The following is a 24,929-nucleotide window of genomic DNA, read 5'->3' as shown; positions in this document are numbered from 1 at the left end:
TGTATAACTCTTTATCATCTTTTTAGTCAGTTTACCCATTTTAACAGAATATTGAAATAAGGCATAAATTGTGGTGGATTCACAGTGCAACATTTTTGAAAGTTCGACTGGACACCATTCAGTCTTCATTGGAACTTATAACTGCTATCTAACAGTTCTTTAATTCATGTTATGGACGTGACAATGGTGGTAATTGGCAGTTGAGTATAAATTTTGCTGGTTGATTTAACCATGCCTAGTTTTGGTATATTTGCAATATTTGACCCTTATAGCTTACTATGATTGTTGTGTTTGTTACTTTGCATATTTGTATTTATTCTTTATTGCTCATTCAATGACTGCCAAGCCACTGTTGTTACTTTTATGAAACACACCAGTATTTAGCTGTTGCCATTGGTATGGGATTTCTATTGATATGCACATTTGTGTATATTCTTTTTAATCCATGTCTTTTTACTCTCATCACGTATCGGTGTCTTTGTTAAGGGTGTGGTCATCATTGCTAGAAATAATTGTGTGAACACATCATAAACTAAATTTATTTTAGTAACATACCTTGAACTAACTTTGTTTTAGTGAGAAATTAATAGAAGCATCTAAACCTAGTCTCATCCCAATCTGCCTAGTATCAGTTTTAGGCTTTCATTCAAAATCACATTTGCAAATCAAAGATGGCGTATATATCGTGTGTGGACCAAATCAAATGTGATATCTTGTGTAGGCCAAATCGGAATGGGACACCCTAGAATAGTCGAAACCAAATTTTACAATAGTCAAAACCAAATTTAAAACTTATCAGTATTTTAAAAACCTTAAACCAAATCGGATGTTTTCAGGCGTATTTTTAAGATCAAGGATAGGTTGATAGTATAGAGAATTCGAAGCGAGCATTTAGACCGTCATATTAGTCAGGTGTCACAGGTAAAAATCTCGACACACTGGATTAAAGCAGAAGTATTGGCACAGTTGGTCAAACGGATATCCATAATCAATGGGGGGGGGGGGGGCTGGATGACCTTTAGAATCTGGTCAGTTTCTTCGGCCGGGGGGTGAGAGGTGATGACCCTGTTTTTTTTTATATTGGCAGTACATGATTCGTGCTGTTTTGATTTGAAAAGTGTGGATAGGGGTCATTGTGTTTTGGATTGTGATGGAAGAGAGAAATAGTGTTATACAATGGCATGTAGCCTTGTCTGAAATGTTGCAAATGTAAATATTGTAATATTACCTCACGTCAGAGTTCAAACATAACCATACATATACATATATACATATACATATACATATACATATACATGTATACCTAGCTACCGCACTATAACCTAGCTACCACACTAGTTACAGGACATGTCGTGTAAATGCTTAACTGTTTCACAATCAGTGCTTCACTTATATTGCACTTTGGGGCAAATGTGAACCTAAACGTTTCATAATGGTAATCTTCATAGATAGTTTATACAAGAAGTTAATCTAAATTGGTCTACTCATCAGTATGAACTTGTCAGAAGGCATTTATATACTTTCTTTTTCAGACACTACATGTTATCGACACTACAAAGCACCACATCTCATTAGGTTCCAGTTTCTATTATACATGTACTCTAGGTATTTTACCACCTAAGGTTACTATGCATGCAATATCAATGTCCCATTGCCAATGATACAGGCCCATTTGACTCCCAAGGACTCCCTCACCCAAGTGGTCACTCATGCATTCAACCATCAATCAGATGCGTCAACCCTTTTACTGTCGTAATGGTATTAATTTAAAAAAAAATATTTTCTTCCTATACCAATTTGAGATTATATTGTCTTTTAAAGATGTAAAGTGTTTGCCGAGATAGTCTAAAATTGCCTTAAACTCCAAATCTCCCCTACCAATGATACTGCCATTAGATGTGCTGACTTTTGTTATAATGATGCCATTTAACATTTTAAGAATATTTTCTCAACCCTATGTAAGTTATAAAGAATAGTTTCTACTGGTATCTTTATATCGATGTCTTTATATTAATTTAAAGCAGTCTTGACTTACTTGTTCAGCTATATTATAGCTGAACAAGTAGCAATACCACTGGGTGATTAGCAAGTTTGTTGTATGGAGTAAATGTTTGGCATCTGTAAACTCAGATCATGCACTGGACACTTAGTCTATGTCATCATATAAAACTATGGATGTTATACGAATACTTTGAAAGCATGTCTTGAAAGGGTGAAAGTTGTCATCCTTTAGACAACATCTGTTTTGTTATTTGTGTTTCATACAAGGAGAAATTTGTTTGATTCTGCTGACTCAAACATCTTTTGCCTGCAGTCAGAGCTCTACTATTTAACCCTGTTAATAGATAAAACATAATTACTATAATGATGTAATTACTTATATATACCAGAAATTACATCACCAAAGTATTTACCCCTCGCCATACATGTATCTGTAAGTAGAGCTTCTATTTGACAACTGACCTCCCAGAAAATTTCAGTTATAAAAGTTTAAACCTTCGTTTTTTACAGAAATGTATTGTCGACATTAGCAGTGTCAAAAACTACATTGAACATTTGAGTGAAAAAAAATATCAGATAAGGGGGGAAAGAAGTGTACACAAACATTTGCTGAATATAACAGGTTGACGTTATTCTTGAGTGTAAATCCTGAAAGGTTAAAAGAAAAGTACCTAGATAAATATCTTGATAAGCATAAATTCCTAAACAGAGGAATCTAAAAAGAGACAAACTGTAGATAATAACTACTAACATTCAACAACACCGGGATATAATTTAATTCAGGAGAAATGACCCCAAAAGAAATTACAACTGATATTATTAATGTGACTGAAACGGACATGAGTGACTCTGATGAGAGTGAAGGTGACACTTTTTAGTAGGCATAGAAGGTATTCTTGAGAGTGATAGAGACATTGTTGAAACTGTCAACTCTGAACGTACAGTTGATAACGTGTTACTGTATAGTGACAATGAAGAAACAATTTCTGCACACTCTCGAGGGCAGGAGACTTTGAGAAGTGGCAGGTTTGCAAGTAGTTTTATGTTTAAATAAAAATAATGTGGTTTTTTTCCATATACTGTGAAATTGTTTTATGGCTCCCCCTAATTTCTCCTGGGTAAAAATGATGCCCCCAAAATCCTTCGCCCCCTGGAAGTAATATCTGGACACTTCCTAAAAGCTTTCCCGAACGTTCCGAGGATTTCTATATGCTGTGTTAGCGCCAATCAAAGTGTAAAAGTGGAAAAAAAATCAGGTGGAATGTCCACGAAAACTTGACAATTTCGTTGTTGAAATGAGTCGACTTGAGAACGTCAGTAGAAATTTAAAATATTTCAAGTGATAACACCTAATAAAACAGGAACAAACACACTTACATCGAGTCTTTAACTTCAAGCAGTTTTATTACGCCAGCACTACCCTACAGCACAAATATGTCTGTAATTTAGTATAACAAATTAAAACGATCAGTTTTACTACTACATGACCTTTTGCACGGGTCCCATGTGTGTTTCTGTGAGACGACCTTGCCGCTTTCGTAGTTACCAACAAAACTATTCAACCTGTGTGTACTCGTAAACAACATTATGATACAGTTCCCATAGTGACGTGACGGATGTACGTGACGACCTTATACAAACAATTGTTAGGTGTGAGACTAATATTGATGGCAGTATCATTGGTAGTTGAGAGTTGGAGTTTATTTACTTTAGGATGGTCTTTTCAGGCAATCTTCAGACTATGGCACACATTTCACATCATTCTTTAAAAGACAATATCATCTAAAATTAGCATAAGGTGAAAATGTTTGAGAAAGTTTTAATACCGTTATTACAGTAAACAAGGTGGGAGCATTTGATGGGCCCGTAACTTTGGAATACTGGCTTTACTATTGTAGATATAACACGGTTACTGGTATGTTAGAGAACTTTTGGTGGTTATACCCCACACTGTGTATAATAGATACTGGAATCTGATGAGATTTGGGGCGCTTTTCTTGTTGCGTCACAGTGAGCCTTGTCTCTCAAAGTTTCGTCAATTCGTATTGCTGTATGTGGACTTAAGGTGAAATGCGCCTCGACTTTAAAGGTCATCGGATCACTTTCAAATTTGTACCAGTGGTAGAGCTGAACCATGATGGGAGACTTATCTTTTGGGTAAAATGTTTTTGAAGGAGGGCGCCCTCTAGTGTTTCATTGTTCTGGTTTCGTTAAAAAACATACAACTATGTCAATAAATGAATCCCTGGCAATACCATTTTTGGATAAATATAATTTTTCAGGTCATTTTGCTTTCTTAATAGTATGGTGCTTACATTCATGTCAAATAATAGGAATAGTTATGTTTATTTAAAGATTAACGATCAAAAATGAAAAAAAATTGCCATATTTAAATGTTTTTCCAATTTTTTACTATTTCCCCCATTTTAACTTTTTGAAATAATTTGACGAAAGATAAACCTAATCATGCCAATCAATTAAATGAATAGATTGTGGTAGTCATACAAACTTTTCAGATATTTTACATCAAGTCGGATGGTTACAATGCATTCCAATGTATTTCAATGGGTATTTATGGTATCTTGTTGTCACATTGGTAGCCATGAAAACAGTAAATAGTGGTAATTATTGACGTTCTACTTTGGAAGCAGGCTGAGATATACTTTTTTTTGTTTCAACTTCTGAGAATTTTCTTCAGTATATAAAACATTGCATCCACATTTGTCTTCTATGCTAATTACTAAAATCACTTTACATAAATTAATTAGATATCACTTAGCAACAATAAAAGGATGGTCATTTTAGATAAAAGATTTTGAGTAAAGTGGGAAGAAAATTTGAAACATGGAATGCCATAGCATACCAGTACACCACATTAGTAAAAGCTGTGTGATGAAAAGAGATGATGAATATAACATATATCCTTAACCTTGTGTTGTGATAGTCTAAATACATTTTGACATGTTTGTTGAAACTGATATTTGCACATAGCAGAGGAAATACCTAATTTACAATAATTTTGGTCCTGGATGTGTTTAACTTTGAAGCGGCTTTCTACACATTTAAGATACTGGTATTGTGTTGGACCAAAAACAACAAATGCCATTCAACTCTTACATTGATGTATTATTTCGTATGTGCAATTTGAAGGATTTTGAAATCAGACAATTCTTTGTTACATGTGTTAATTTGTTAACAACGTTGGTGTTTTAGTTGTTGTTATTGTTGAAAACGGCTGACCAACTATTGAAAAGGTTAATTTTCCGTGTATGAGGAGTCATGAAGTTAGTTATTTTTCAGGTAATATGATCCACATTATATTTTGAGATACCCCCCCTTAACACTATGCATATTTTTTTTCGAATGCCCCGCCAAATATCCCCCCGCCCTCTCCTAACAAGTTTTTGTGAATGCAGCCTAACCACTTTATTTTTTGTACGTGTATTTCAATAGAACGAGTCGAATAATGAAGAGTTGTCCAATACTGCACAAGAACAATCAACAGAGTTATGTATGCTGGTAGGTATACTAGTATAGTATTGTATCATATTATATATATATATATATATATATATATATATATTATAACTCGGTGAGTATCAATCTGCTAAGACAGTGCTCTATACCGCAGTGGTAGAGCGCAATAGTTTTGGTGGTTCTGGAACTCTTTCTTGTTGGTTGTCTTGGTTGGGTAACCGGAATCAACCAAGAAAGAGTTCCAGAACCACCAAAACTATATATACAAACCGGAATCAACCAAGAAAGAGTTCCAGAACCACCAAAACTATATATACACTTCAAAGAATAGCTCGTTCTATTGAAATACAGTACAAAAAATAAAGTGGTTAGGCTGCATTCAATTTTAGAGTATGTAGGATGGGTAGATTTTATTTTACATGTTTTGTATGTGTAAGGATCTTGTACAGATAGTTATGTTTTCCATTGTTCATTTTTCTTTTTAAATTGATGTTAAAATTTCCGCACCTCAATACCAGTGCCGCACAAATGTCCCTACGCCAGATGCCAGCACCATATGACAGTTCTTCTGTGCTGGCACGGTTTAGGTCCGTCTGACAGCGATGGCGTCCCGAACATAATTAAATATTACTATTGTTCACGACACTTGACAATAATCGCGATTTTATTATTTCTTCACGATGAAAAAAATGTTGGATCGACTGTGGAAATCTAGGTGGTTACAATTATATATATAATTTTACTTTTGGCAGCTTTAAACTGTTTTAGCTCTGTGATGATTGCAAAGTGTGAAACTCATATCTTATACATATCGTAATGTGAAGCATGTATTAAAATATCATAATGCCAGGAATGTATAATAAATCGATTTTAAATTTGAATTTAGGAAACTTGCTTGAAAAAGTATAACATCTTCAGCGAAGTTGTAATCAATAATTAAAATCAACCTCTCCAAAATCAAATACAGCTGAGTTCTAGAATTCAGTTATTTGTTAATAATATAAGCTATTTCCTTACATTAATTGTTAGAAAATGTGATGTTATGTCATACAACAGAACCATTGATATTGATAGTTAATTTTTTTATACTTGTGTCGACAAAACTTATCCGTATCCGTCACATGGTCTAATTAGTACTGTCGTAAGACTAAAGTCCAATGTTTAGAGTACAAACAAGTCTTGCCAAACTTTACCACAGGTATAATTACATATCATGCAAAAATATGTAGATATAACAACACATCATGGCGAACAGGTAGGTAGTTAATGATACGACGAGTATTTGTACTTTTGTCAACGAGTAATCTCTAATTATTCCATGAAGAACATTCCGCTACCAGATCATAGATGACCGTAAGTACACAAAAGGACTAATTGAAAAAAACTGAAAGCGTGATTAAAAGAATGCGATGGAAAGCCTTCTTTTACTTGCACCCACACAAATCAAGAAAAACACCACCCCAGATTGATGAAATGATCTAGTTTGAGGAAGATTTAATATGCGCCGTGTTATCGAGAACATAAAAGTTAGAAACATTAAATGCCAATTTATAACTAAGCTACATAAAGATGCAAAAAACTATTAAACAATCTGAACATATGCTCGTCCCAGCATACAAAAGTAACAACTACTACAAGTTACAGAACTGTTAAAAAGACAACACCACAGCGAAATACAAGAGAAATTTTGCCTCACAAACCAACCAAATCGACGTCAAAGCAAAATATATCAGGGCGGGGCGGGTGGGGGGGGGACTTCAGCTGGATGACAGAATAGAAACCGTTGCGCAGAAACATCACACTCAAGTACCACAAAGAAAACGACCCTAACCATGAACAATGTAGAATCATTAAAGATTCAAAAGGTCACCAAAAAGTCACAATTTTAGACCTTATTTGAACAATTTTTGATTTACACATCCCTACGAACATCACGAAAAATTTCTGACGAATCCGTCTTGTAGTTTTTGATTTATTTAAATTTCTTGTACCTAATCATACATCGATGAACTGATCGATGAACTGATCGATTTCAACAATGTCTCCTCTATAATGTTCTCACCAAATGCTAAGGCACTCACACACTCACAGACAGATAGACAGACAGACAGACAGACAGACAGACAGACACAGACAGGTACATGCACATATAGCACTACTAACACTCAGTTCAGTTGTGTTCAAAATGGTAAAATTACAAAATAAGACTTGACTGTATGTATACAACCATTTTTTGAGTTTGATTATGTGGTTCATAACTATGTTGCAATGAACGTGTACAAATCATCAGAAAACAGGAGTTTCTGTAACAAATATTATAATTTATACAGGAATATGTAATATATATATATATATATATATATATATATATATATATATATATATATATATATATATATATATATATATATATATATATATATATACACACCATTACTCCATTGCAAATATCTAGGTAATTAGCAATCTTTTGACAAATCCAGTGCTCGAAATGTCCTAAATTCTTCATATATATGTGTATAGACGGAGAGAAATGATCCTCATTCTGATAGTCCTGGAGAAGAACAACCTAATGATGAGGAAATTGTAAGGAAGCAGAAGCATGAATCAAACGAAAATGAAGACGAAGACGAAGTAACTACTAAACTGGTTGGTTGAGATCTCACTTTAGTATATTGTCAATATATGGAAAATAGTTTAGGTTACGGTGTGAAAATTAATTACACACAAATATTTAACTAATTGATTCTTTGCATTTCTTCTGATTTTCAACACGAAAACCAGTTTTCGTGAGAGGTGAGAAGCCAACTCACATGTGTCGCAGGGTGTTAATATAATTCAAGCAATATTTTTATCAAAAGGAATCGGATGTAAAAATGTGTAATAGTTACTGCAAGTTGCTTCATATGATCTTGACAACTGTAATACATCGGGGTGACCAATTTGTGATATGGTTTTCATCGTAATCTCGATGTCAATAACTTGCGTATACATTTCTGTCTTTTACAGGTGAAGAATCCAGAAGATGAATTCAACGATCTGTTGATTAATATCGCAGAAAACATTAGCGATAGTAAGTATTGAGACAATGGAGGACAATTTAATGTTTAACCTCGTTCTCTGTAATCCAACTTTTCTATAGACAACTACATGCACAAGATTAAATGGATTAGTTTCATCATTTTGTGTTTATCCGTCCATAATTTCAATAGTAAAACATGCCTTTATATTTAACATATATACCATGGGGGTATATGCAAGCACTTTTTTCAATTTTGTTGTATATTAAAAGTTTGCTTGTAGCGTTGCACCATACATCAAGGTTGATATATATGTTATGCTGTAGTGGGGTCAATCTAAGACCACGAAATTATGTAGTGATATGAAGTTCAATTAGCATCACTACGTCAAAGCAAATGTGTAAATTAACCAATGAAACATGGATTTTGCGAATACAAATGCGATTTTATGCATGAAAATGACTGTGTACATGTTTTTATTGAATATTTCAACACATGGCCTGCCATAATCACATGCATATTATAGTCCATTCCTTCTTAATATTTACAGACGAATGTGATAAGATGAAACGATACTATACAGAAAAAATAGAGAAGAGAGAGTCTGATAATATTATTCATCCGTTTGAATTTTTCCAAACAATGAAACACCTTGGTTACCTGTCCATTACTAATACATCACACTTGGAAGAGTTACTGATGAAAATTGGGAGATCTGACCTAAAAGAGAAGCTTAGTGAAAGAATTGCAACTATACGCTCATCACAGGCCACTTAGAATTCAGGACTTCTCATTTCGTATGGGAAGATAGTACTAATTTTACAGGACATATATAACAGCAATGGAGCCAGTAAGTTATTAACTATTGGTCGCATTTCAGGGAAGGATATCTGATGAATTCACGTTATAATGAGAAGTCGGATGTTAAATAAGATAAACATTTTGGTTTCATTCACTTTCATGTATTGGTGCAGAGTTGACATCAATTCAATTATATGTGTGGAAGTGAGGTATGCGACTTTCTAGGGAAATAATTGTTCTCCATTACTGTTTTTATTGTAAATGTATTTAAAATATCATTTCCTGCCATTTTAGCCAAGACTGAATTTTCGAAAGTATGAGTTTGGATTAAGAATTTAGGCATGAACAACTGTAACAGCTTTAACAACGTTGGTTCGGAACAAAAGAACGATACTAATTGTGGAATATAGTTAAACGTTAGTGTCAATAGTAATGACATAATTTGACAGCATTATTTGTGACTTCAATCTCAATAACAGAATACCTATATTTACTTTTTGTGGCATTGGTGTTGTGCAGGGTGGCCCGGGTTGCATTTGGTTCATATTATATGTCAGAAATATAACTGTGTACAGATCAATTGTAGTTGTTTGACCTTGAAGATAAGGTCAGTGTCAGAGGTAAAATTCTGTCAAGAAAGCTAAGATCTGACATAATGGGTATAGTGAAGCTGAGTAGATTTTAGTCATACAACTTGACTTGATGCTTTCATTCTTAAGACAAATAGGTATTGCTGTTTGAGAACGTTGCAAATCAAGGTGCAACTGATATATGGCGTCCATAGAAGGCTCAGTTAAAATTGGGTTAATTTTTTTTACATTGAAAATGAAGAGGCGCTTGAAATGGTGATATACAGTATTATTTGTTAAAACATTCTATTATTAAAAACGTTTGCAGAAAAAAAACAAAGAAAGTGGGTTTGAAATGAAATGTTTCCCAAAGAAAGAATGCAAATTGTCTTTTGACAGGTATTTTGCTGATTTTCAACAGGAATGTTACTAACTTGGAAATGGATATCAGAATAACTTTCTTGGCATCAAATAGAGTTCCCATCCTTAATTTTTAAGTACCTACACGGAGCTATGGTGCAAGTTATAATAACTTTACGGTCATATCCACATTACTTTACTTGTATGCTGAGTGATGATATTGGTGTATTAATTGGAGTGTAAAATACGATTCTAAAATCCTATAGGTGGCAATGGCGAGTCATTAGCGACATTGTGTATCTTACAGTCATTAAACAATACGTATTCATAACATCAGATGAAATAATGATTGTCTTCCAAAAGGAAATAAAACCAAGATTTTACCCTCACATGCTTTCGTTTATATATCTGTGAGTGTACGGGTGTCTGTCTGTGTGGGTCTGTGTCTATGTTAATCTATCTGTGAGTGTGTGGGTGTGTCTGTCTGGCTGTCTGTGTATATCTGTGTGATTGTGTGGGTGTGTCAGTATTTATATGTGTCTGTGTCTATCTGTGAGTGTGTGGGTTTCCCTGTGTCTCTGTTTCTGTCTATAGTTGAGTGTGTGGGCGTGTCTGTGTCTATCTGTGAGTGTGTGGGATTTTCTGTCTGTGTGTCTGTGGGTTTTTTTGTGTGTCTATCTATGAATGTGTGTGTGTGTGTGTGTGTGTGTGTCTATGTGTTTGTCTATTTGTGAGTGATTGAGTGTGTATGCCCATGTCTATCTGTGAGTGAGTGAGTGAGTGAGTGAGTGTGTTTGAGTGTCTGTGTCTGTTTACTTGTGTGAGAGTATGTGAGTATGTCTATCTGTGTCTATCTGTGGGTGTGAGGGTGTGTCTGCCTGTGACTGAGTGTGTTTGAGTGTCTGTGTCTGTTTACTTGTGTGAGAGAGTATGTGAGTATGTCTATCTGTGTCTATCTGTGGGTGTGAGGGTGTGTCTGCCTGTGAGTGTGTGGGTTTGTGTGTCTGTCTGTGAGTGTGTGGGTGTGTGTGTCTATTTATATGTGTGTCTGTGTCTGTGTTTGCCTGTGTCTATATGCGAGTTTGTGTCTGTGTCTGTGAACATTACTACATCTATTCAACTTCCTTATGATAATGCCAAAAACTGATCATAGGTTCATGTAAACATAATAATTCAAATTAACAGATCATTTGCAAAATTAACTATTTTTGATAATACATTGATAATAGCAACGTCAACGAATACGATAAAGCTTTCAAATGTAACTTCTGATTTTAATGAGTTATTTGCATAATTAATAATTCTGGTAAAAAAGAAATCTTAAGAATGTAAGCTAGAAATTAATTTTATTTGACATATTCATTGCTGACACAGCTTGCACTCTTAAAGCAGCACTAGCTGTAACTGGACTTGTTTTTTTAGTCAGAAAACCAATATGTTCACTGAAAATTGTTATAAAATACCACAAATTAAGCCATGTAAATAAGTGGTAGAGTAACATGTTGAAAGTGTGATAACATGGGTCACTTATGTTTGGGTGCAGAACCAGAAACAGATTTGACTTGACTTAATACACATTGCATTTACAGATACATAAATGTGTTTACCCCCATTAGGTGATTCAATACAGCTCAGGGTGTACCATGTTATGAGGAAGTCAATATCTCTTAATAAATCAGTTTTTAAACATCCCAGTTGCAGCTAGTGCAGCTTTGACAGCTTTTTGAGATGGCTTTAATGAGTAATTTGCATAATGATTTACTTTTTGGTCATTAAGCAGTATCTTATTAAACAAGAATGCATTCTTTAAATTTCATATAGTTGACAACAACAAAGCATACTTGCATAATATGGCTTGTAGTTTTTTTATTTCAGTGAGTACTTTGCATAGCTGATGGTAATTAGCCAATATTTTAGGAATGTAAACTTCAAATATCACATAATTCGACACATACATTGATGTTGACACACCGTACATGTAATATGAAGATTTTTGGCTTAGATTTTATTTGTAATGATCCATTTCCACAGCTAATATTTTGTTTTTGTAATTAGGCAATATCTTCAGAATGTAATCTATAAATCTCAGATAACTTTGTACATATATTAATTTTTTTGTTAATGGTTTCTTCCCATCAGATGTACAGCCATCAAAGATTGGAAGAACAGTTTGTTTTTTTAATTGACGTCAACTTCCACATCCACTATTTCTTGCGAGACTTCACAATTTTCATTTTTTCTCAAATACGTAAAAAAAAAGTTTAGGGTCGGCAGTGAAAAACTGGGTGGGGTCGGCCAAACCAAACAATTTTTTTTTAGGCATTAATGATATCAAAGGACATAAGAACAATGATCCTTATGGAGGGCTTTTCTGTTTACATCTGGTTTTTATGGCTATTCTGTAAATACATGACCTCAGTATTTACCTGTACATAAAATTGAAGTACATCAAAGTGTAAAGGAATGTAAAGGTTATTTTAGATAACATTTGAAAATAGCTCATAATTAAAAAGTTTGACTCTCAGATGAAAGAAGTCATTAGTATTAATGTGTCAATAAAATCTTCTAACAATTTGGTACAGATGGCCTTACAGCTAAAATAATGTAGACTTGGTGTTTTACTCATGTGTCATGACATTTAATACACACCCTCAGACAACTTCTAATGCAAACAAAACAATTACATAGGTGCCATGCACAGTGGGGATGTAGAAGTAGTCAAGTTGAAATGTTGATTATCAGTTAGAAAATAAACACTTGCAGCCATTTAAATCATCAAGTCCATATGTAATGTTTTCATTAGAAGCCAGTTTTTACTGCAGTGTGAAAGAATAGCAATGCTTATCAGTGTTCAGTGTGATTGGGCAAAGGATTCTGCTGTTTTTATTGTGTCTCTGTTATTGTTAGTCTACAGTTGAAATGTCTATCTTTGTGTCTAAAAACATAATGTCCTGTGAGTGAATCACCAAGCCTAGATCATTTCAGCTGTATATTTTTCTTTAAAAATCACTATTCTAGTCTAGATGTAAATTGATAATGCTTGAAAAGTTCAAAAGAAATGGAAACCAATATTTTGATATTACAGACATTAATATATGAAATCTAATTTCTGATATAGATATTTTTCAGCTGTGATTGGTGGGTACTTGTTACTACCGTCTGTACATTCAATCAAGACATCACAGTCTGGATGTACAAAAAATATAACAGATTGTCTTGCTTTCTGTTTGTCATCATCAGTCTGTGGCATTACAACTCGATGTTTCTGTGGAGATAGAAATGAAATAACAATCAACTTATAGTTGCTATGGCTAACTTTATTTTTTGTTTAATTCAAAGTCATAGCTCGCGCAGCAGTTGCGAAGTGGCTGCGTAGTGGCTCAATGACTAGTATGCATGTGTGTCCTATATACTACATGTAAGTGAAGTTTTTGTGGTGGTTTTACCCAAGGATGCATTGCGGCTCAGTGACTACGCATGCACATTCTGTATATACTATGCGCATTCTCCACATGGAGGGCGCTATCTACAATATAATCATGAGGCCATGGAGACCATGTCATGAGGCAGCCCAGGCAGCTGGTCACAAATAAATCTACCCTGCATGAGCTTATGGGCTTTGCCTAGTTATGATATTCGTTGATGTCAGAACATTAATTCAATAAAGTTTAAGTAGTACTTGAGTTTTAAATGCTAACCATATAAACAGACTGATATACTGTAGTCAACATGAAAATCAAATGATTTTTGAACGACAGTTCAAAAGAAACTTTTGTGACTAAATTTAATGGATCTTCATTTTCAAAAGTTGTGTTTGGCATCACTCACTCATCATTACAATAGGAAAATGTTTAACATTTTCCCCTATCAATTTAAACTTTGTAAGAGGACTTGGATTTCATTGTCACATTATGAGATGAAAATTATTTGATAAAAAACAAATTCAATAACATGTGTATGAATGAATTTTAAGATTTCAAATTACCTAATGTGTGGGAATAATGCATTCCTTAAAAAGACATGGTTTGTAACTTGTATGGAATTTTGGTCGTTATGTTTGCTTCATATTAATAATATTTCATAACATTCATTTTGGTAGTACTAAAACATGTTGCATTTTGTCTATCACAGACTACATACAGGTTTCACTATAAATTTTACATGTCATGTAGACATTACATTAGAAATAACTATTTGGATACAATATACATAAACACCATGATTTTCATGCCTCTTTCTTCTTCTTCAAATAAAATAAACAGCTCAGTGTGGAGTTAAGTCAAATTGTTAGCGGGACAGCAGAGGAAAATTCAAACAATTATGTGTATATTGCCACCTCATACTGTTTCAACTCAGTTTTGTTTATGAATAAGTTTTAGTTATATTGGATTCTGAAGCCACAATTGCATTAGTCTCAAACTATACATGTGAGCTTGTTGTCTAGTCTCGCTCCATCGTCTAATCAAATGGCTTTCTCTAGCACAACATTCCATTCTTACCACAGACAGTAGCACTTTAATGCTATTGGAGCATTAATATAAACATAATGACGTCATCGTTTCTCACATGACTTACGGTAAGACTGGAGGATGAATTTGTAGTAAACTGAAGGAAGTAACCATTCACAACTGCCTGTCAGTATGTGATGGATTACTTATTATATTAACGTGTGCTGTTCACTCTTTTGCCAGCAGGATTTTTAGCTAGATTTTTGGGAGAATTTGTCCATTTGACTGTACATAAAGAGAGAGAGATTGTAGAAAATGAGCCCAAAGTATAGCTCTACTCTACAATTAGAATCTGATCCACTTTGAGTCTGTGTATTTTTTTTTCGTATTAACATTTATTTTGAATTGTTGAAATCAAGTTGTTGATCAAATGAACATTCTGGTAATGATCACGAGATCAAATTATTTTGACACTCACCGCTGACTTAAGTGTGTCTGCAGTCCACCTCTGCATGAGGTCCCCTAAGTTTACCAATACTGTACCTTCTACTGGTGTCGCCTTCACATATTGCCCATCTAGATTCATTACCTGTTTGGAATAATGATATAGTTCACATATGGCACATCCCTGTGGTCAAAAGTACTATCCCTGAGGATGGACAATAACAGACAGGTGAATTAAAACTTGGTCAAGGTTACACATATCATTCTAAAATTTCAGCTAAGAACAGCTACACTTAATTGTATGCTACATTCTTCAATCTGGCAAAATGATAAAAAAAATTGACACTCTGTATGGCAGGATTTGGGAAAAAAAACACAATGTTATTGTATGGTGACAACCCCTCGAGCATGTATCTGAGCAAATGTTATCATTTGATGTAGAAATTTGAGAACTTGTAAAAAAAAGGACAAAGTTTCCTTCTGAATTTAATTGTCATTTCAATGTCATTCAGACTGATTAAATATGATTATGAAAAGAAAATATCAAAAATGTATGCATGTTTTTTTAAATAATTTTTTTAATTTGTAACTGACCGACTGACCCACCATTTTTAAGGCGTTACAATGGGACATGAAATTAAGTACAGGCATCTCATTACTGGGACAAGCCATTAGCCAACTTGTTATCAAAGAGTACCAATATTTACACATGTGATGATGGGCTCTTACATAACACAAGTAAACAGCTGTAAAACATTTTATTACCAAACCGGCACTACTTTTGGCATTTCAGTCAATTGAGGCAAACCTTATCTCCGTCTTATATCAGTTGTTATCAATTTATTAGGCTATTATAAGTAACGCTACAAACAGCTTTAGAGATGCAAACAACTTTTATGACACCCGTTTTCGTCAGGCAAGCCCGCAGGTTTGTTGCACTTGGACCGCTAATGGTTTGTGACTGTCATGTAATGAAAATATATAATGCATATATGCATATCAGGAATATTTTGAGGACCATCATGGACATAAATATTTTGCATAATTTCTTGTGTCATCCTCAGCAGTACTTTAGTATGTATATTTTTACAATGTAATTGCAATATACAACCTGCGAATAAAGCACCAGTGCATTTGTTTGTCCTGTATAATTCTGGTTAGAAAGCAATGGAGAAAACAGTATGTTGTCTGTGTTAAAGTGGATGTATGGAAGATAAATTTTTAATCTATTTTTGAATTTTAAATAATAAAAGTTTTTCAAAATTACATACAATGAATTTTACTATGTTGTTTCACATTGTTTTTACAAGCAGAAAAGCAACATTTATTATTTTGATAATTGAAAATCCAAAATAATTACCACATTATCACCTATATGGCCATTTTAATGTTTTCAATAGAAAAAGTATAAATACATATTTAATTATGCTTTCTATTCAGTGGGGAATTTGTAGTGGCTTCACATCATGGTGAATCCAAACAACTGGATGTACAATACACAAACACCTGAAGAGACACAGACTCATAGAGAATCCTCACTGTATCTCTCTCTAAGTGAAAAGTGCCATTTCTGGTTTCGCCATCTCACAACAGAAATGTGACATTATCAGATTTTTGGCAATTCCGTGTGACCCGTCAGGTAGAGACTGCGCACCTGCAGGATTACTGCTCAATTTTTGAGTTACTCTGCAGTATTATACAGATACAGATACAGATACAGAACTGGAAACGCCACCTTTTCATGTAGTGTTTGGCATAATTGAAATTTTACATGTGGTTTACCAAAGACATGACACACTTACTTCTAGACCGCCGACATCATCTTGGAAGAGTAAAGTAAGTGATCCAAAGTCTGAGTGTTCTCCACACCTCTCTTGGCCCTCTTTAATGTCAAAATCTCCTGTGACAGGTGGATAATATGCTGTTCTGAGAGTTGTATCATTCTTTCCTCCAACCATACATTCATGAGTTTTTGCAAAAAATAATGGATCCTGTAACATAGATGTTAAATGCTATCCTTAGATTATTTTACCCTACAGTTTATAGGTGAAATTTCTATTGTTAGTTCCCCTTGGGCTGTAGCCATTAATTGAGCCTAATACTATGAGATTCTGCGTTACCTAACTATATACATACGTTTATACTGGAGTATGGGATATTCATATTCCCAAATACTTTTACGTCATAGATCATATTATTTTCCTATATCTTTCATCATTCAGTCAAGGAAAATATAATTGACATAAGGGGCATTGTCACTACAAATCAAAGTGGCATAGTTTCAAAACCCCTTATTTTAGGAATATTTTCTGGCTGAAGGAAATTAATCATTTATGCCTCGAGTTCTGCTTGCAGAGATTAGGCGCTCCATAAGTCTACTTTATTACCAGAATTAAATTATTGTTCCTGCACGAGCTTGATCAAAAATATAACATTGGTGAAAATAATGGGACTTGAGTCTGAGAGTATCACTCACTTCATTTCAAACACCCCATACATACACACATACATACATACATACATATTACATACATATACATACATACATACATACTTGTACTCCGGTGTGGGCGTTAAATGTCAACTGACAGTTACAAATGAGGCTATTGATCAATCAGGGAAAAGCATGAAGACCGGTGTATCAACTGAGTAGCAAATTTATCTAATATCTTTGGCAGGAGTGTATTTTCTGTGTATGAGATCCAATTAATGCCATCCTGGGAAGAGTGATTAGATGCAGACAATCATAACAAAAACATGGCCCCTGACTGTGTGTGACCAGGAAGAACGATTAGACACAGACAATCATAACAACAACATGGCCCGTGAATGTTACTGAACTGATAAGACTTGGTTCACTCGCTGAACGTAATGTTTAGTAATAATAAATGTGAACATGACCGCAGAGGGTATTTAGAAGGTGAACAATATTAGTTTCTTACTTGTCTGTGATAAAATACATGTAAGTAGCAACTTGCAAGGGATACACAGTATCATGGCAGGGAGAAAGTGACGGTTTGCTGTTATGACATTTGAGGTTATAGATGATAGCAAGTACATAGTTGTATGAAATACACTGTCCATTGTGATGTAATTGCTATTTTCGTCACAACGTATGTAATGATATACGTGTGTGACATTGAATGTTGACACAGGCATGTATCAATGTTGTCGGCTTTAGGCATCAGTCTTCTTATCGGAAATCAAAACACGGACGCTGGGTGTATGAAGTTCTTCCTGGGAAGAATATGTCACTACAAATGAAGTTCCCGGGGTACAAGATAAATGCCATCCGGGCAATACACGCCTCCTACATCGGCGTGTAGTTACCCGGACGGCATTTATTACATACATACACTAATACATACATACATACATACATACGCACACACACATACACACACACACATACATACATACATACATACATACATACATACATAGCCATGACCTAGTCATGAGTTGTTGTAGGGCAGGGCTTGAAATTAGTAGTACATACATGTAGTCAGATAGACTACTCAATATTATACATTATACTTCAAATGACAAATTTACAAAATGGTAGTGTGACAGACAATGATAACTGTAGCTGAAATGGTTCACCTGGATAAAGCTGACTACCAATTATAAATTAGAAGTGAAATTTTAGCCCTGTGAAGTAGAGCACCAGGAGAATAAATCATATTTTCTGTTCAAAGTTGTACAATTTGGTTTGCATATGGTATAAAAGTATCTTACTAAATTCCTATCTGGTGAGATACATGGATTGATCAGAACACTAGATGTAAACAAACTATGGTGTAATTTTCATGAGAACATTTAAAAACATTATCACATTCATTTTTAGAAAGGTTTCTCTGATCATTATCCCTGCTACAGTTTATAAAGATGAAATATATAATTTTCCACTCTGATTTTGAGTGGGAATGTACGAAAATGGCAAAAGTGAGAATGTAATAATTTTCAAAACTCACCAACTTCAAGGCTTTAGCAAACACTTCAAGAATCCGTAAAGTCAGTTTACTGCAAATCTTGAAGAAATCTGTCATGACTTCCCTGAATTCAGGAAGTTCTTCATCTGGCATGGCCTGTGATTAGAGAATTATCAAATCATAAACAAATTATAAAATCAGGTACTGATTAAAATTCAAAATGAGAGACGATTATACTGTGCAGTCTGACAAAATTCTTGCAAGTTCTTTTCTTTAAAAAACACAAAACACCAAAATAATTGGAAAAGTCAAATTCAGTGAAATGAATTCAGTCTCAGCATTGTGCAGTGATGCACATAATTCAGATCAGTTCATCAGAATGACTATATAACTTCTATTAAAGTCATACTTACCTTTTCTTCTGTCTTTTCCAGGTAATTAAAACATTCTTTTAGATCACCAGTAATAAATGTTGGATTAGTCCTGGTGAAGCAATGAATATAAATATCACAATATCAAGGAGTGAAAAGGACTATAAATTTTTATTATTGGTTCAGTTAAAACTTCGTAACACCTATATAATTGTACATCTATACATTTGTCGATCATGATAGTGATTTTCACCTTTGGAATTTTTTTATGGGAACTAAAGTTCAATGACCTGAAACTTTCCTTGTATTTGCTGATGGCTAGATACATTTTGACATGAATAAAGTACATGCAGTGTTTAGCTTCTACATACAATTACATGAACCAATTTGGGAAAATTGTTGCAGAAAAGTTTTATCAAAACTTTTTACCAGTCCTTATTTTTATCCATGTCAGATAAGATATTGCCAAAGACTTTGTAACGTACCCCACTGCCCCTGAAGGCCCTAAGTATATATGCTAGTGTCACCATACATAAGATGGTGTCATCGATGTTGCGCGACTGCGACATATTTTACAATAAATTGAAAGTTGAACCTGTACAGTTTCTGATGGTCATAAGTTGTTGTGTGTGCTAGTGTAATATTAATAGGCACAACTTGTAAAGCTTTGTACATTCACTCTGGTTTGAATTACCGCACAATGACATGTTTAGGCAAAGGTATGAGTTACGCTTGTTGTCTTGTCTTTCAAATAACATATTGACTTGTGTGTGATGTAGAATTACATGATTGTAGAAGTGGTGTCAATTATTCATGTTTTAGTGTTTTCATATTTGCGATATGTCAGAAATACTCCAATATTTTCTAGAGTGATAATATTACTACCTTCCACCCTAATGCCTTCCCACCTCCACATTTTGAAAAACGTATTGATTTGTGGGTGATGTAGAATTACATGGTTGTGGAAGTAGTCCTATGCTTTCATATTTGCGATACGTCAGAAACACCCCAATATTTTCTGGAGTGGTGTTATTACTACCCTCCACCCTAATGCCCTCCTACCTCCACTCTTATCTCAAACATATAAATGTAAACTATATTATGATCACTATTGAAGGTAAATGCCTGGCATTCATGTTTAGTAAACTATACCATGTAAATTTAATTTTTAATCATTTATAAACAGTAATTATTATCTCACTTGTACATCCAAAAAACTATTTAACATCAAGCCATAAATCTTATGCAAAAAAAAAATAATTTTGTGTTTCCAATAACATGCTCTCAGAAAATAGGGTAGGTAGGTCAGGATTTGATTTGACTTGGTTTTTTTTTTACTGCTTTTTTTTGAAAACTATTGCTTCAACCCAAAGATTAACAAATTGTTGGTCACAATACCCATACTGTGATAGTTTGATGAAATGTATACAAGCATCAATGAGGAAAGAAAACAGAAGATCAAGAAGACACAAAAAGTTCTTTTTTGAAAGTCCTAACAACCGACCCCACCTAGTTTTTCAGGCCAACCTTAAACTTTTTAACGTATTCAAGAGAAAATAATAAAATTGTGAATATTGTGAAGTATCACAGAAATAGTGGATGCAAAAACTGACATGACTTTAAAAAGACAATAAAAAACTCTTCTTCCAATCTGTTATGGCTGTACATCTGATGAGTAGAAACCAACAACACAAGAGACCTTTTGGGAAACAACGGAAAACATAACTACCTGAACTAGAGACTCACATATGAAAAAAAAATAAAATAAAAAATCTACCTACCCCACTATTCTAAAAGTGAGCATAATTGGAACCACACAATTTTTTTTAGCCTAATTTAAAGTAATGTTTAGGGTTACCGGCTTAAAGTGGCCATATGGATGAAGATTGGGTATTTATTTTGGATTATTAATTTATGAAATAATCTTATTATGGCTACCTATTTGAAATATTAATGTGAAACAGCATAGACCCAGTCTGTGTTTTGTAACTCAATAAATTGCAAACAACTAAAACATGTGTAAAATGTTGTTATTGTACATACAATAACAAACATTTTACACATTTAGTAATGTTTTACAATTGATTTATTTACAAACACGGACTTAGCATGTGTTGTTTCACATTGATTTTTCAAGTAGGAAGCCATGATAAAATTATTTCATAAATTAAAAATCCCCAATCCTGATCAATATGGCCACTCAAAACTAGGGTCAGGTTTATCGGAAGCACAAACAATTTTTTATTTGGCCTTAGTTAGAAGTCCATACCTACCTCTCACCTTCAATTGGTATATACCCATGTGGTGTTTCTCCTTTAGGCTGTAGTGCACATTTCATTTTGACGTCTCTCGGCAAGCTGTAAAATCTTCTAGAGACTTCAAACACTTGTTTTACCTGAAGACAATTATAACAAAGTTAGTCAATGCAACTTATCCTGTTTTGTACGGAAAAAATATCCGAATGAACATTACAAGACCACTGATAGATGAATGGGTAAATTCAATAGGCCTTTCCAAAAATTTACATGGTGGTGCTCTACTTCCTGTCTGCGTGCACCTTGGTATAGGTTACTCAGTTAATCATAGAGCACTGCTGCTCTCCTTGAAGTCTGAAGAATACAAAAAACATCCCTGATTTACACTTCTCTACAGAATACCAAGGGACACAATGATACAAAGAGGTGGTGATACCCCCAATTTGCACGAGGGCGCTGTATTCTCAATTTCCTGTTTGCAGTCTGGAATGGCCTATTGATTGCCTATAGAGATGAACCTATAGGTTTGTACCATGCAAGTATACTATGAAAAACCTTATCACTCAGTACAGAGTTAGATATATTTGGTTGGTATGACTGTTCTTAGTCAGAGATTCAACTCCTCTAAAACCTGCAAACAATGCATTCAAATGAATAATGAGATAGTGGGTCTTCGAATCGAATTCTTTCACTGATGACATCAAGCCAGCAATAATTTATAACCCATATGATATTTAGGTTATGTATGTGTCTTCAAGAGTAAGACTTTGTAAGACACATATACTATAAGTCTGATCAGTGATAAGTGAATGATTGACGATGCAACAGTTCAATGATCCAGACCCAGAAGTCAAGTTTTAGAATCTAAAGTTCAACTTTTTTGAGCTGTGCAGTTCAAAAAATTGATTGGAAATTAATCTTTTTGTAATTTCCTTTGGAGATTGGAAGAGAGGTAAGCTGATTTATTGACAACTTCATTTTTTAGGGAGATAATCGGTGACAAGTTGTTAGTGTTGGCATTAGTATTCGATGACAGTATGATATAATCTACAGAGATCAAAGTCATACCAGCCAATGTATCCTCAGACTAGCACATGTGATCGATCAGCATGAAGTGTACTATGAACTGATATAAATTGTACTGTTACAATTTCATTGAAAGCATCATCAAGTTGCTTTGATACACATGTATATACTTGTGCTATGAATAAACCTGGGTAATTTTATTTTCATTTGGTGTTTGATATTGTCCCCAAATTTCCCCCTATTTTGCTTACGAATGCCCCTAAACTAAATCACGACATCCTAAAGTGAACACTGCCATAATACCTCCATTTTCCATAGAACCAATGAATTCCTGCTAGCATGACGTGGTGGGTCTGTTACTAGGTTCGATTCTGACTATCAAAACCAGACGCCCCCTGCCCACCTTCCCTCCATACGCGGGAGTGGTAACAGTTACGTACACAGCAACCATGATGTGGTTCGGCTAGCCAATCGTGCCACACTATACGGCAGACGTTTTTACCTTTTCCGGTTGTATTCCATGGTTTTCCAAGTAAACAAATCCTATGGTACTGAAAGCATTGTATACTTCGTCCGCTAACCTCTGCAGATTGTCTTCACTGGGCCTATCTTTGCTTAAACTGTACGCGTCGAAGTCTATCACTGGAATTCCTTGAACAACAGCCATTTTTTTTCAAATTGTTGTTGATGTTTTTGAGGTCACCACGAGGTCACCTGCAGGCGGGGTCACGGTAAGGTCAGCAAATAACTCACATCCTAAAACTGCGATTGATAATTTTGAATGTTGTCACAAGAATTTTAAATCCATAATGAAATTTCATGCCTATTAGATATTTAGAATCATGTATTGAATAAATTGGTACAATTTTAGGGCATGGTATAATGTTCTAGTCTTTCGTTCTGTATTTGAATCAGGTCTCACCAATGCGGACAACCAATGGAAATTATAGAGCGCGAAACCATTACATGATTTTTAAAGAAAAAAAAGTGAAAATATTTTTATTTCGTTTTTTCTTCGTTTTTTTCGTGGTTTTTTTTTAGTCCATTTAAATTACATCTGTCGTGTTGATATTCAATGGCGCCACCTAACACACTACGTTCTTTATCTTTCGTTTTTTTAACGTGCTACTGCGTACAGGTGCAGACGGGTGTCAGCCTTGAAAACAGTCCCCATATAATGCTGAGGTAAACCATAGCAACAACAAAAATAAGTTGTCAGGGGCAACATGATATTATGCAAGTAGCGTTGATGTTGTGGAAGACATTAAAACATCATGTCCCTTAATTTACTATGTGCAGTCTCCCGAGATATAAGTATTATACATCAGATTGACCACTAAACTCAAAATGGTCCTTTTAGTTTTAGACACCTCTTTAAATAACCCCAAATGGTCCTTTACAGATCAACATTAGATGAACATTGGATATTCATATGTTATTTAAGTGTTTGTTTCCTTCAGATATATAAGTAGTTAAGAATGTCCATTGTTCATCTAACAAATATTCATGTAAGCATAACGCATCAGTTTACCACTCAAAGAGCGATAGCTAGAGGTGAACAATAATTTCAATTTGATGTTTCCTGGCAAGCGAGCGAATTTTATGTGATGGGAAATCATGAAATGTTTCTCAAGACCCCGAAGTTTATGAAAATGCCTTTTTTTCTTATGCAGTTGTATAGCCCCTTTAAAGTGATGAAGCAAAATAAGTGGGTTTTCAGTGACGATATTAGCAGATAACCTGTAAAAGAGCGTTGACCCCCATACGATGCTTTCACGTCTCAGACATACCTCACATCTACATAGCATACATTGAACAGATAAAATGACAATGTTGGTTTGGTGTTTCACTCATGTAGCATGACATTTAATACACACACTCGGACAACTTCTAATGCAAAAAAACAATTACATAGATGCTGTGCACAGTGGGGATGTAGAAGAAGTCAAGTTGATATATGTTGATTATCAGTTAGAAAATAAACAACTGAAGCCAATAAAATCATCAAGTCCCAGGTGTATTGTTTTCCTGTTTTTACTGCACTGTGAAAGAATAGTAATGCTTATCACTGTTCAATGGGATTGGACAAAGGACCCTGCTGTGTTTGCTGCTGTGTCTCTGTTATTCATATTAGCTGTGGTATTATTTTTATTATAATTTTATTATTATTATTAATTGTGCATTAAAAAATTACAGAAGTGGGTGACCAAGTGTACGAGCTATTC

At 34.4% G+C, this 24,929-nt stretch overlaps 1 protein-coding gene across 1 annotated transcript; it reads right to left on the bottom strand.

Moving 5' to 3' along the window:
* Positions 1–13,316: 13,316 nt before the first annotated feature.
* On the bottom strand, positions 13,317–23,371 carry LOC144440653 (uncharacterized). The gene is made up of 7 exons (XM_078130039.1): positions 23,207–23,371; positions 21,697–21,818; positions 19,466–19,535; positions 19,095–19,208; positions 16,923–17,111; positions 15,155–15,265; positions 13,317–13,493 (listed from the first exon to the last, which is right to left on the bottom strand). The coding sequence occupies exons 1-7, from the start codon at positions 23,369–23,371 to the stop codon at positions 13,317–13,319; spliced, it is 948 nt and encodes a 315-aa protein (XP_077986165.1).
* Between the last annotated feature and the right edge of the window lie 1,558 nt (positions 23,372–24,929).

Source organism: Glandiceps talaboti, chromosome 10 (genome assembly GCF_964340395.1).
Source record: "Glandiceps talaboti chromosome 10, keGlaTala1.1, whole genome shotgun sequence".
In the NCBI taxonomy this organism is placed as follows: Eukaryota; Metazoa; Hemichordata; class Enteropneusta; family Spengelidae; genus Glandiceps; species Glandiceps talaboti.
The sequence above is the reverse complement of the archived record's forward strand: the minus strand, read 5'-3'. Positions and strand labels throughout refer to the sequence as shown.

What these genes read in the sequence shown, in the direction of transcription:
- LOC144440653 (XM_078130039.1), bottom strand. Translation starts at nt 23,371, where the DNA reads ATGGCTGTTGTTCAAGGAATTCCAGTGATAGACTTCGACGCGTACAGT. An exon ending in TGGAAAAGACAGAAGAAAAG is followed by an intron (nt 19,209 to 19,465) that starts GTAAGTATGACT and finishes CTCTAATCACAG; the next exon opens with GCCATGCCAGATGAAGAACT. An exon ending in CAGACACACTTAAGTCAGCG is followed by an intron (nt 13,494 to 15,154) that starts GTGAGTGTCAAA and finishes CTATCTCCACAG; the next exon opens with AAACATCGAGTTGTAATGCC.